Here is a 14,837-nt window from a genome sequence, read left to right on the forward strand (position 1 = left end):
TGGCTTATTTCACTAAGCATGATACGCTCTAGTTCCATCCATGTTGTCGCAAATGGCAAGATTTCATTTCTTTTGATGGCTGCATAGTATTCCATTGTGTATATATACCACATCTTCTTGATCCATTCATCTGTTGATGGACATCTAGGTTCTTTCCACAGTTTGGCTATTGTGGACATTGCTGCTATAAACATTCGGGTGCACGTGCCCCTTCGGATCACTACGTTTGTATCTTTAGGGTAAATACCCAGTAGTGCAATTGCTGGGTCATAGGGCAGTTCTATTTTCAACATTTTGAGGAACCTCCATGCTGTTTTCCAGAGTGGTTGCACCAGCTTGCATTCCCACCAACAGTGTAGGAAGGTTCCCCTTTCTCCGCATCCTCGCCAGCATCTGTCATTTCCTGACTTGTTGATTTTAGCCATTCTGACTGGTGTGAGGTGATATCTCATTGTGGTTTTGATTTGTATTTCCCTGATGCCGAGTGATATGGAGCACTTTTTCATGTGTCCGTTGGCCATCTGGATGTCTTCTTTGCAGAAATGTCTGTTCATGTCCTCTGCCCATTTCTTGATTGGATTACATGTTTTAAAAAGATCTTTCAAAATGTGAACCGAAAGCACAGTGGCTCCCGAGAAAGGCAGACAGACAGACACACACACACACACAACCCAGATAAACATCTTTATCACCAGCATTTCTTAACCAAGGAACAGCCTCCTACCCAAAGATCATAAAAAAGCTTCAGGAGGCAAACTACTTTGAGTTGAGAGCATCCTGCATTGCAGACTCTGTGAGAGGAGTAGGCACAGTCGCATACCATTCCCACAGCTCAGCAGTACTGAAATTTAAACTAAGGGGGGCAACAGGACAGGGGGCCGGGCTGGATGGACCTGCTGGCCTTCTTTGTAACCATTGTTTCCACCCCCAACGCTTTCATTTTAAGAAGCATAATGAAGTACTAGGTCACTGGAGCCTAATGGAGCAGCCTTGGACAAGGCCTTAGTATCCCCATCTGTAAAAGAGTGGGCTTTCCTAACAAATCGTAGATTTCCTTAAAAGAAAATAAGTTCTCAGACTGCTGTCTGAGTGTGGCAGTGGCTACCTACTCCGATATTCATTTTCCCATTCCCTATTAGCTCCAAAGGGCTACTACGTCATGTTTAAAAAACAAATTTTAAGAAAGTTAAACATTAAAAACGACACTTCTACTGAAATACAGTTTGGCATTTGTGTTCAGTAAAATCAAAAGCATGATTTGTGTGCCTGGAGGAGTTGACTACAGTAAGATTTTGTCAATTCCTGGGGCAATTTTGCTTTTTCAAGTTTTATTTAAAACAAGCAAAATATTCATTAAAGTAACTAGTACGTCATTTCTTTTCAAGTACTGCTATGACCAAGGTCAAGGAAAAATAACTTCACCTCACTTCTGCCCACTTGGGTTTCTAAAATACTGGGTTAGTGATGACATCTAATTTCCCAGAACACTAACAAAATATACTCTGAGAACCCTTTTTTCTTAATGAAAGAGATAAAGAAATGACTTTGGGAAATTTCAAATGGAATTTGTGTTAAAAACAAAACAGGGATGGTAGCCCCAAAAAAGCATATTTCTACTCTGATTAAACTTCCACAAAATATCAGATAGCCTGAAGGTTATTCTCATAAGGAAGAACAAGGTTCAGTTTCACTATTAAAAGATTGGTTTCTCACCATTCCAAAAAGGAAATGGAACAGTGAGAACTAGGGTCCTTCAGCTCTTTTCTATCTGGCAATCCAGACACAAAAACGGTGGCCACAGATCTTTCAGAATAGTTAAATATACTTCTCAGCTCTGTCTGGCTATACCCCCAAAGTCAACAGGGACGTAAACAGATAGATATGCCTACCTAAAACAAGAAACAAAAAACTGCACTACCAAAAACTGCTCACTCCGGTGTTCCTGCATACCATGTTAGAACCATTCACCACTCTACTGGCAGCCAGCTCTGTCTCACCAAATTCTCTCCATGCCCCCACCTCTGTCCCCCATTGCATGTGCATATGAACCATGAGCATCACTGCTCACTTACTTGATGATCTGCAAGGGTGTCTTTTCTGAAGTGTGCTTTTCACTGAGTCCCATCCAACAATAATGCACACAAATCTTCAAGGACAGAGCCTTTCCCAGCACTGTTATGATGAGAGTTAACATTGCTTCTTAACCAAAAACCAAGGACAAAGTTTAAGATTTGGGGGTTTTTGGCCTAATCTGTAAGTGCATATATATAAAAAAGTCTTCTTTTGCAACATGGTGATAATAATAGCAGTAATAGTTAATATTCATACTCACTATTGTATTATTACTACATGAATTTGGGAGAACACCAGGATCCATGAAACAAATGGCTACTATCATCATAAGCATTCTTACCGCTGCCAAAATGTTCCCTTAAACTCTCCCTAAATTCCCCATGGCTTGACATCTCCTTTAGTCTCTTGAGAGATTTTTCTTTTTAAAAGTAATTACAAAAGGGATTCATTTTGGATTATTCTGGAGAGACTTTTTTTTTTTTTAATATCTGGAAAACTAAGAATTATTAGGAAAAAAGGAGAGAAAACCAAAGAACCTACCAAACCAATGAAGTAACACTAGAATTCAGGCCCTAACCAAGAAATAGTTTTGCACTTTCAACTCAACTTTGGACCAGCAGATGTAGGACTCCAGAAAATACGGTTGAGACATGAGCTCATATCCTCTTTTATAAAGGCTACACTTATACAAGAAAGATAACCTAACAAAGCCAGTCGATGGCGTGGATGGGGTACAGTGACTTTTCATGAGGTCCTTCACCATGCTGAGCTCCATTCAGACACTCAGTAAACATGTGCTCACCACAGGCAGAATGATCATGTACCCAAACAATTTAAATACACAGGAGGGTTCCTTTACATACAATCTATTAACTAAATACCAGGCTCAATTTATTAAGCTATTTGGGCCAAACTGACAGATGGCCTACTCTTGAACTTAGAGAAACAGACCCAAAATATCCTTGAAAGAAAAGAATTACAACAATACCTACAGCACACATCACATAACATTTTAAGTAGGTGTGCGTACACTTAGAAAGATTTTTAAATCTGTGCTGAAATTTGTGCCAATTTATGTACCAAAACCATTAACAGTAATTATCTCTGTGCATGTAATTTTTCTTCTGTTGCTACTTGCAGATTTTTCCACAACAACAAAAAAAGAATAAAGATAAATAAAACATAAACTTTATCAGACTATGTTAAATCACATCTTTCTTTATTAATAGAGGACTCAGCAGAACCCAAACTGCAACAATTGTTCTAATTATAACTTCGAAAAGCTGATAGTATCAGGATGTATACTAAAGAAATTCTGCTTGAAGACCTACTATATTTAACACATAACCCCTTTCAAGGCACAAAAGTGATGTTCTTTAAAATCATTATGATGGAAAACATAACTTGGATGTTTAAAAAAATAAATGCAAGGCACAACGATGGGACAATAAAAATCTTTCCTCTAAAAGAATACACAAACACACAGAAGGAAGCACACACCAAATTGAACCTCTTGGGGAGACTTTCATACAGGTAAACTATTCACAAACCACAGTTTCATCTACGTCAATATGCGACACTTTAAAACCACACGAAAAGGAAAGGAAATTTTTTGTACAGCCAGCCTTCGTGCAATGGAGCTGCCAGTGCTCTTGCTCGGGCCAGACGGCAAGCTCCTGCTTCTCTGAAGACCCACTGCGAGCCCGCAGCGGCTCAGACAATATACCCCCAGGTAGGTCTTTTTAAGTACTTGATATATTCAAATGTCTTTCCATCTAAGGGGAAGCTATCATGCTCAGTGTTTAAGACATTTAAGTTGGAAAGGACACTGTGTGATAAGGCTGCCATGTAAGAGGGTACCAATTATTACATTCTAAATAGATTCTCACTATGAACTGCACTATAATTTTCTTCTATCTGATGACCTCATCCATTCCTCTCAAAAGAAAAAAAAAAAGTTTAATTTATACAAGACTGAATATTTACTTATAGGCCAACATAACCATTCAGTAACTCAATCTTATTTTTTATAACAAAATGAATAAATGCCTTGTTGTAAGTCTTTACAACAGGGCGCAACAGATCTCGAAATGACTTTCATCCATAAAAATTTTGATAGGTAATTTCAAAAACATTCTATTGTGACTTTCATTTAAAAAGAAAAATCTAGTAAGTGTATTTACTCCCTAAGCAATTATTCACTCAATCCCAAACAAAGGAGACACTTGAAGTTTTTTTTATTTTTGCTGTAGCACATCAAATTTCCACAGGCTAAGTAATTGGTTGACGAAACATTTATCAAGCATTTGGTCTTCAGATTTCTGAGAGAGAACACAAAATGCTATTATAGTATGATTTAACCTCTAATCAACATACCAAAAATTTTTAATGATGAGATTTGTTTTTCATTGCAATCTAGACTGAGGTTCACAAAAAGCAAGTGCAAGGTCCTACAGGAATCTCTAGCATCATCAGATAAACAATTATGCTGTGATTATTTTTAAATAAATTATCCGTAAGTGGTATATATGGCCCGTTCTAGCTATAGGGAATACTAATTATTAATTGATGAAAACAATTTTCTAATCCTCCTCTTTACTGTATATTCATCTATAAAAATGAGACTTTATTATATAATAGAATGAACAATAGGAGCACTTAAAAAAACACAGTACTATGTTAACTATTATAATGTAACATTAGAAATACAAGAGCAGGGGCACCTGGGTGGCTCAGTGGGTTAATCCTCTGCCTTTGGCTCAGGTCATGATCCCAGGGTCCTGGGATCGAGCCCCACATCGAGCTGTCTGCTCAGCAGGGAGCCTGTTTCCCCCTCTCTCTCTGCCTGCCTCTCTGCCTACTTGTGATCTCTGTCAAATAAATAAATAAAACATTTTTTTAAAGGGGGGGGAATACAAGAGCATAAGCCAAAATTGTAAGCATCTGGTAAAGGAACAATGAGCTAAGGTGGGTGAGAGAGATGAGGATCAATTTATTTCAACACTAGCTTTTGACCCAGAGAAGAAAAGGATGGTCAGAATGCCACGGTTCAAACAAATGGTTACTATCCAAAAAAACAGAGTTCTAAGAAGTCAGTGAAGCCTGGAGTAGACTTCCGGACACAAAGAGCTTACTCCAGGCATTTTAAAATAGGAAGGATTTGGATATAAGAAGGATAAGGTCAGAAAGCCTAAAAATCATCAGCGGGGTCAGATTCTAGCCCATTCATACAAGCTGGAAAAACCTTGCACAATTTCAGAGTGCCAGACCCCAGTCTCCTCAACTGATCTGAGGCTTGGGCTAGACACTATCAATAAAGGTTCCCTCCATCCTTAAAGTCCTATAAGTCCCCAATTTTTATCAGAGCCAGAGTACAGAGGCAGGAAGGAGCAGTTCACAGCAGAGGAGAGATACCACCAGTCTAGGGAACTGGGGTGAAGACAGTAGGGATGGCTTAAAGCAACCAAGTCATGGGAACTTTGAAAGTAAGGGAGGTTTAGATCCAAAAGGTAGAACCTGGATCTGGCTTTTAAATATATATATACAGTAAAAGGAAACAAAAAAATACTTGAAGTCTGAACCTCTCTCATTAGTATTTAGGGGGAAAGTTAAGAACTAATATTTTCTTTCTGCTCTTTTACATGAAAATTGCCTAGAATATAGTTTCTGCCACATAGTAAGCACTTCATAAGGCTGGCTGCTGTAACAACAGTTACTATCATCACCATCACCATGATTACTACTATTACTGAGCCAAAGCTCTAGAGTGGTTTTGAATATAGCTTCTGAGGTCAGACTGTCTGAGTTGGAATCCTAGCTCTATAATTTAACAACTATATAACCTTGGGTGTTACTTAACCTCGTTGTGCCACACTTTTCTCATTTATAAAGTAGGGATAATGTCTACGTGATGGGAATAATGAAAGGTTAAATAAGCACATGTAAAGTACTTAGCACAGTGCCAGACACAAAGTACTCAATTATTTTCATTGAGTTTAGTGCAGAATGAATTATGTATGAACCCTGAAGTCCTATCTGAAGTCAGGAAAGAGGAAGGACAGGTACCCTTTTAAATGACACTTTATATAAAGTTTTGTGTAGGTCTGCCTTAACAATCTGTTTATAGTGTTTCATCCCAAGGTGTATACAGTGGATCATTAAATAATCAGGAGAATTAAGGAACAGAAAGGCTTCAAAAGGTTTTGTTGTTGTTGATTTACTTTTAAAGAGAGGTTTCAGAGAATCGGTTTACTTGGACTTCTTAGACACTATAATTAAGATTTTCTTTTTTTTAAATTTTACTTATTTTTGAGAGAAAGAAAATGTGCATGAACACAAGTGGGGCGGGGGTGGGGGGGGCAGAGGAAGAAGCACACTCCCTTGTTGAGGAGGGAGCCTAATGTGGGACTCCATCCCAGGGCCTTAAGATTAACCAACTGAGCCACCCAGTCACCCAGATTCACTGTTTTTAAGAAGTTTTGTATCGGGTTTTTTTCTGCTAAAACACAAAATCTCCTGGTCTTTAAAACAAGACGAAAGTGTTTCATATGCATGAGGAGGGTGTACACCAAGAAGCAGCACCAGAAAGATATATCCGTGGCCCTAAGAGCATTAGTTTGGACCAGGCCAAAGAGAGGATCGAAAGCCCATTGGTTTACCTTATACTTATGTTCTAGATCTGGAGGGAACATGACAAGATTGTCATTATCAGTGTCAATCACAATGGTTCTAAGAATATGTCTTATACTTTTGGGCTTAACTGCCTCAAAACCTACAGTGAAAGAAAAGAAGCATTATAGTTAGATGCTTTCATACAAATATAACTGAGCTTCTCTTTGAGAATTTTGTAACCAATGATCATATATTCTTGCTCTAAAAGGTTTTAAAATACATCTGTGGTCAAACTTCTCAAAAACACTGACACGAAACATCTGTACAAGCACTGTTTACCAGAAACAGAAAACAAACGGTAGAGGTACTTTAAAATTATCCAGTAGCTGCATTTGAAAAGGCAAAAAGAAACAGGAGAAATTAATTTTAATCATATATTTAACCTAACATCAGAAATATCATCTCAACATACACTGAATACAATAAATATGGAGATGTTTTACTAATTGTTCTATTTGTACAAAATAGTACACACTTTTACTACTTGTATTGTTTCCTAAAAAAATCTTTAAAACCTGGTGCGTATTTTGCATTTACAGCCCAGATCAATTTGGCTGTTGAAGTGGCTGTCATTTCAAGTGCTCAGTAGTCACAAGTGGCCACATACTGGACATCACAGGCCCAGGTCACTAGGGAATGGGAGTAAGGAAAAAGAAGGAGTAAGCGTCAATTCAAGCCAGATTCTAACGCTTCAACTCTTTTCGCTGAACAGAAAAATGAAATGCAATGGTGATGAACATGTTCTGGCACTTGACATAGTGAAGGACCTACTTTTAAAATAATTCCCTCTAAATTTCAGAATAATTTTCTGTCCCCCATTATTGGCATGAGGAGCTCGTGTCAATGTATGAAAACAGCAAGCCAGGAAGCCTCACTGAAACCTCTTCAGGCTTAGCCACAACTAAACCATTTTGCCCTCATTTCCTCTCTGTTTCTCAGAATTTCAGCTCACTTATCTCCTCTGCAAACTAACTTCCAACCCAAGTGGTAACAAGAGTTATCAGAATGCAAAAGTATTATGTCAAAAATATCCATTCTAGAAGCAAAACTCTATGGGACTTCCCAAAATCATGAAATCAGACCATGGAAAACCCAGGCCTCCTCTACAAACCATGATGTTCCCACCATCTATTTCACCAATAAAATTCTACCTAAGAATTAGAAAACTTGTGACCTGGGTGTTCTGAATACAAATGTTTTTAAAGAAAATCATTTCTAATTTTAATTACTAACCTCCCTCCCCAACCCTTTTTTTTAAACAGATTCTTCAGATTTTTTTTTTTTTTTTAAAACAGAGTCATCCTTACTTCCCCTCAAGATGACAAACAGTTCTATCTTCTGCCCAGTTCACAGAGATCTGGAGCCATTCACATACTTTTTTTATTTAGTTTTCCTTGTTGGAATTATTGGAAGTGGTTTTGCAACCTGGGCTTTCGTACAGAACAAAAATCACAGGTGTGTAAGCATATACTTAATTAACCTGCTTACGGCTGATTTCCTGCTGACCCTGGCATTACCAGTGAAAATCGTTGTTGACTTGGGTGTGGCGCCCTGGAAGCTGAAGATTTTCCACTGCCAAGTGACAGCCTGCCTCATCTACATTAATATGTACTTGTCAATTATTTTCTTAGCATTTGTCAGCATTGATCACTGTCTTCAGCTGACATATAGCTCCAAGATTTATCGGATCCAAGAACCTGGATTTGCCAAAATGATATCGACCGTGGTGTGGCTAATGGTCCTTCTTATAACAGTGCCCAACATGATGATTCCCATCAGAGACATCGAGGAGAAGCCAAATGTGGGATGCATGGAATTCAAAAGGGAGTTTGGCAGAAATTGGCATTTACTGACAAATTTCGTATGTGTAGCAATATTTTTAAATTTCTCAGCCATCATTTTAATATCTAACTGTCTTATAATTCGACAACTCTACAGAAACAAAGACAACGAAAATTATCAGTATGTGAAAAAAGCCCTCATCAACATTCTTTTAGTGACTACCGGCTACATCATATGTTTTGTTCCGTATCACATTGTCCGAATCCCATACACCCTGAGCCAGACAACGGTGATCTCTGATTGCCCAACCAGGATTTCACTCTTTAAAGCCAAAGAGGCCACACTGCTCCTTGCTGTGTCGAACCTGTGTTTTGATCCTATCCTGTACTATCATCTCTCAAAAGCATTCCGCTTTACAGTCACCAAGACCTTTGCTTCATCTAAGGAGACCAAGGCTCCAAAAGAAAAATCAAATGGTGAAAACAACGCATAAAATATGGGATTTTTCATGTTATGCACTTCCTGCCTCGTTGGACAACAGGTACCAGGAAAGAGAGAAAAGGGCCTAAGTAAGAGACATATGCATGGCCTAGTTACTGAGAAACTTTTCTAAAAGTAAGCTAAGCAGTACTCTTGTGGTTGTTAATGGTCCTAAACCCAAGTATTTGCATAAAAAAACTAAAAAATCCTGTTGAACCAACGTAAAACTGTGCATTATCCTTGAAATCCCAAAGAGTTTTAGGACAAGCTCAGAGGCATTCATGAAGTATTCATTTAAATACCAGGAACTGACTTCTTGATAGAAATATGCAAAATAATCCATGTAAGGTTCCAGAAAGCCCTTCAACAACACAATTTAAATAAAACCGTTTAGATCATACCAAAAAGTCCAGCTGATCTTCCCATGAAACCACCTGGGCCTGGTTTATTTTTTAATCCATCATTTCAAAGATGGTAACCTTTTAGCTCACTACTCCAATTTTTAATATCTAATTGTTTTGTAACACAGCAACTAAACCTATTCACTTCTAAAGAGGCTTGGAAATACATGAGTAGTGTTTAATGTACTTTATACACTTATATTCTATCAGGTTTATAAAGACTTTCTACCCTAAGTAATGACAAATCCAGTGATTTCTTATTTTGTAGTAACATGAAATAGATCCTACAGCATTTTCAAGCAAGTTGTTAAACTGCACTGACTGCTGAAACTACTGTTTTGGAACTAGAAGCTCGCATCAAAGGTATGGAAAAACACCACCAGTCAAATGGACTTAAAACAGACATGCCAGATACACAGAGCATGTGTTGTAGGGAACACAACACATGCTGGGCTGACTGGCACCATGTCTGAGTCTGACGCCACATGGGGCCTCCAGTTTAAAGAAGGGGTGACTCCAGCTCTCAGGGTCACAACCCTCAAATCTAATTCTCTCTATGGTCAGTAATGCAGAAAGGACTCAACGGATGATATAAAATATAAGACTTATTTAAAAAAAAGAAAATTGAAAAGTTTAGATAACCATACCTGAGACTTCGGGGGTGGGGGGGGTTTCATTTCAATAGCAAGTCTGTTTTGCAGCAAGTAGTAATACGTTTGCATTAGCTGCAGTGATTACAAAATGGTGTTCCCGGCAGCCTCTTGAGCTCGCCCACGCTCATGTTTCACAAGTGTACTTTTCACTTTAATAAATTTTCCCATTTGTGTAAAAAAATAAAAAAGAAAAAAGAAAGAGTGTTCCTGGAAACTAACAAAACTAGTTTGATTCCAGAGTCATTTTTAGTCCTGTACTGAGAAGAATTATTTTCTGAAGCTTGAACCCAAGACAATTCCAGCGTATAATTTCATATCCCCTAGTTTGAAAAGAGTAAATGCACCAAATGAGAAAATGCACCAAAACAACTGTCTATCACACTTCCACCATGGTGAGCCCTGGACAAAGTCTAGCTAGCTAGTGGTCATGACAGGAACCCCCCTTCAGCATTAAGTCTCTATCCCAGGGTGTAAAGGGCACAGCTACGCCACAGCTATGCTGCTGAAATGCCAGCCCACTAGAACCTGTGTTTGTTGATGGTCTGCTGCCCAGCAGATCATATAAGCATACATGAAACTACTAGTTTCTTTTCCTGAATCTTTTGGTCAAGTCCCTATTAGTCGCTCTCCTTGGTCTTCACATACTAGAGCTACATCTTTAAGACAGGAAATGGGGGTGGGAGGGAACAATTTTTTTAAATCATATTCTCATATTCTTCTCATATTCATGCATAATAGGTAAGTCAAATTTTCCCTCTTTATTAAGGAAGAGGACCAGACTCTCTACAGCATTCCTAATGTCAATGTTACATTAGTAACATTACTGATCATTTATTCTAAATGACACAGTAAAGGGAGGCCTAAGGCAACTGATGATAGAAGGCTATTAAAAAATTGTATCCTACAACATCAATTTTCTAGCAGTTGCTTTATGATTGCATTACAGTTATATCATAATCCATCATGAGAGACTTAATCACTGGAACTCATTCATGTTCCTTCCTCCAAGGAGAGGACAGCCTTTAGAATGTTACATGCTGAGAATGACTGTGTGGCCATGGATTACATGAACAATAGAAGAAATACGTCCGTGCTTGGGTAGTGCCCTAAACCAAGACATATGGAAGAGGAAAGCCAGTAAAGCCCTGCCTACCAAAGAGAGGAACACAAAATCCGCAACCAATTCAACCACATTCAACATTTTGCCTATTTATTACCTCTCTCCTTTTTATTTAAATTAACGTTTTATTTTGGAATACTTTAAAATTTACAGAAAAGGTACACAGTACAGCATGTTCCATTATACCTTTCATTCAGTTTCCCCTAATGTTAATGCCTTACATCACCGTGATACATTTGCCAAAAATAGGAAATTAACATTGGTGCATTAAGTGTTAACTGAACTCCAGACTTCAAATCCCGCCTCCCCCCACTTTTGATGCCAACTATTTTAAGACCAATCCCAGACATTACAATAGTTCATCCATAAATTCTTCAGGACACATCTCTAAAATATCAGGCTATCCTTTCTGTTGCCCTAAATGCACGGTGAGATTATTCCATTATGTTCGGAATGAGTGATGTGTACAGGTGATGAGCAGAAAGAATTGTGGCAACTTTTGACATAGCCCTGGACACAGAAAAACTGACACCAAAAAGAAGATTCTTAGTTGTTATAAAAAAAAAAAATAAGTGTAAAAAAAAATTAAAAATTTTAAAAAGTTCCAAAATAACAGAAATTAAAAATTAAGAAAATATTTAGTTTGCAGAGCGAAACTCCTCAAAGATATCCAGAAGACAACATTATATATATCTCACAATTACACTGCTGTTAAAATAATAATAATAATAGTATGCAACAACAACAAAAAAAGGCTCATTAACATTTCCCTTAAAATCCCAGGAAAAAAAGATAGTAAACCTAAAATTATAAACACATTTACAGATTTGGGTCCAATTTTCATTAACATCAAAAAACCAATCTTGTGGGCGCCTGGGTGGCTCAGTGGGTTAAGCCACTGCCTTCGGCTCAGGTCATGATCTCAGGGTCCTGCAATCGAGTCCCGCATCGGGCTCTCTGCTCAGCAGGGAGCCTGCTTCTTCCTCTCTCTCTCTCTCTGCCTGCCTCTATGCCTACTTGTGATCTCTGTCAAATAAATAAATTTTTAAAATCTTAAAAAAAAAAAATCTTGTTTCCCTTCAGTAAAAATCACATCACTCGTTATGAGTCAAACACTACATTTCCCAGTTAATATCTCTCATATGCTGCTCAATTCTTAAATTCATCAGATTGAAATCCAAGTCCATGTCATATGCAACCTCCTCTATGAAGCCTTAACCATCTTCTCAATCAGATGTTCTCTCTCTCCCCTCCAATATTTATTCTTTGAGAGTGGAAGACACCCAGGCATATCAAACAGTTCACCTTCCAGGGGGTGCTTGGGTTTTTACTAAATTATTGCTTGTGTTTTAGTGCATATAATTTCACATGTGTCTCCCTCCTATCTTATTCATCTTTCCTGTGTCCCAAAATTCTCATTCATCTGCATAACACTAAGTACCTGCCACAATACAGTGCACATAAAAGACATTCAGTAAATGAGTGTAAAATGGAAGTGGGAAAACACATTTAGACGTCATTTGCAGTCACTCAAATGCTCTTGATAAAAGGATACTAATATAGAAAATTCCATTAATTCTAGCTAGCCAGTAACATCACATCACAAATTTGAACTACAACTATACATACGGTATAAGATCATAATTATAACAAAAGAAGCAGTGAATGAAAAACTCACCTGCTTTCATATGTAATACTCAGGCAAGTAGTAGAAGAGTCAGTGGTTAATGATCATAAAATGAAATAATCAAGGCTGTCAACTGGAAGCCATGACTTACCAGAGGTATGGGGAAATGTGTTGCATACTGCAGGTGTCGCAGAAGGTCATAATTAGATGGAAAAATTAGCTCCCTGGGTTTTTCTCTCTTAAGCAACTTCTCACCATTAACCGACATTCTTCTGCCCAAGGAAGAGTTGGCATTCTCACAGGATTCTCCAGGCATGGGAGAAAAAATCTAAGTCATGTAAAACAAATGTTGGAGATTGTAAATGAAAGAGAGCAACACCAAAACACAGCACTACATACCAGAACTCCAAATACACAAGACACTCCTACACTATCTCTTCCCTCTTTAAGCAATGAGAAAATAAAGAGAAAAAAGAAACTGTGTTAATCTCCACAAAATTCATATACAGATTAGTAGGAAACTATCAACATAATCTCCCATTTTAAAGATGAGAAAATGACAAACACACTCATAAGAATTATGCAAAGCTACACTTCCCAGAGGACCAGAGACAACATCAGACTCATAGGTTAAGTGTTTCCTCAAAAGGTTACATTTCCTACAAAAACATAAACACAGAAATCATTAACAAAACTAATGAGTACCAGATATAAAAGTTTTAATCAGTATTCCAAACAATATGTTTTTTATAAAGCACCTCACTGAGAGCCATAAGGAGGAAATTATTATAATTATATGGAAATAAAGTAGAGAAAGTATAACAAGTCCAGATCCAGGAAAGCTACATACATAGCAAATCAACACAGACTGTCATGATCAAACTATTCATGTATTCCTGAGAGATGATGATCTCAAATGAGCAAAAGAGTCACAGATAGTCAACTAGGAGGACAGGGGTGTTCTAATCTACAAAGGAAAAAATGCAGCCAAAACTAAGGATGAACTGAAATGAGACAATTGCACAAGATGAGTCACTATACCCTAGCAAGGAATATGGCAGGATCACATTTACATCGGTACACAGGTCATTCCAGCACATGGGGCAAGGAACAGAAGGACGGAGACAAGCTGGGATGGGGTGGGGAAGAGGGGGTTAATAGTCAATAAGAATTTGAAGGTTGAACCTACTGGAAATTCCGAACCAAAGTCAGTTTTAAAGTCATTCTTGTCTACTTCATCAAAAATATTAGTAGTTCCTGAGTCAAGGCCCATATGCGCCATTATAGTCTGTTCCTGATGATTGCCAGAGAAAAAAAGTGACACTGTAAATTTTGTAGTTCATTAAAAACCTGAAGCTAAAATATGACAGTGATGTTTTTAACCACCCTAGGTCTTTTCTCTCCCTAGTAACTATTTTTCCCAAAAAAAGAGAAGTTTTAAGACATGCACTTGCTTTGAAAAGTTACATTCTTTATCCTCATCAGATTTACCTTTCAAGATATTTGAAGGAAAGAGCCCACAAACTTAAGCCATTAAAAACAAACTGGCCATAATGTCCCTCCTTTAGGCTATTCCCAGTCACGTGTTCACAAACTTTTCCTAGAAAATCTGACAGTGTACCTAAGATATAAGAAACCTCGATATCCAAGAATAGAAGGGAAGAAACAGAAATGTAAAAGAAGCATAGACAGGTAAAGGAACTTTGGTTTTTAGCTTTTCATAACGTCTAGTGTGGGCAAATTTGGAAACAACAGTATTTGTATTAAAAAAGTAATTTTTAAAATTCCTGCACCATTTGATCACCAAATCTTAAGAACACGAACTATGAATCCACACATGTAATTCTAATACCAGGTCTTTCAGTTACAAGGATAACCAGTGTTTTAAAATATCATCACAGCATATGCTTAAGCGCTCACAAAACCATCATGAGGCTTGATTTTTAAGGAACCTCCACAATCTCTCACCATTTTCCACTATTTTCTCTTTACCACCTCCATGCTTTCTGCCTTGAAAACTTCCTTAAGTA

At 37.8% G+C, this 14,837-nt stretch overlaps 2 protein-coding genes across 3 annotated transcripts in view; one reads left to right on the forward strand and one right to left on the reverse strand.

Annotated features, from left to right (window-relative positions):
* MED12L (mediator complex subunit 12L) overlaps positions 1–14,837 on the reverse strand; it is a 323,861-nt gene that overhangs the window by 204,629 nt on the left and 104,395 nt on the right. The window contains exons 15-16 of the mRNA XM_059391731.1: positions 13,997–14,101; positions 12,959–13,135 (exon numbers count right to left, since the gene is read on the reverse strand). Of these exons, the coding sequence (XP_059247714.1) occupies positions 12,959–13,135; positions 13,997–14,101 (282 nt within the window). The remainder of the gene's footprint in view (positions 1–12,958; positions 13,136–13,996; positions 14,102–14,837) is intronic.
* Positions 3,602–10,369, forward strand: GPR171 (G protein-coupled receptor 171). Of its 2 annotated transcripts, none has more exons than XM_059388084.1 (2): positions 3,602–3,805; positions 8,040–10,369. In XM_059388084.1, exon 2 carries the CDS (start codon positions 8,063–8,065, stop codon positions 9,017–9,019), a length of 957 nt encoding a protein of 318 aa, XP_059244067.1. In that variant the 5' UTR covers positions 3,602–3,805; positions 8,040–8,062; the 3' UTR covers positions 9,020–10,369. The 2 variants fall into 2 exon arrangements, with proteins under 2 accessions (XP_059244067.1, XP_059244066.1); XM_059388083.1 differs by having other exon boundaries at positions 8,007–10,368.

This window comes from Mustela nigripes, chromosome 2 (genome assembly GCF_022355385.1).
Source record: "Mustela nigripes isolate SB6536 chromosome 2, MUSNIG.SB6536, whole genome shotgun sequence".
Taxonomy (NCBI): Eukaryota; Metazoa; Chordata; class Mammalia; order Carnivora; family Mustelidae; genus Mustela; species Mustela nigripes.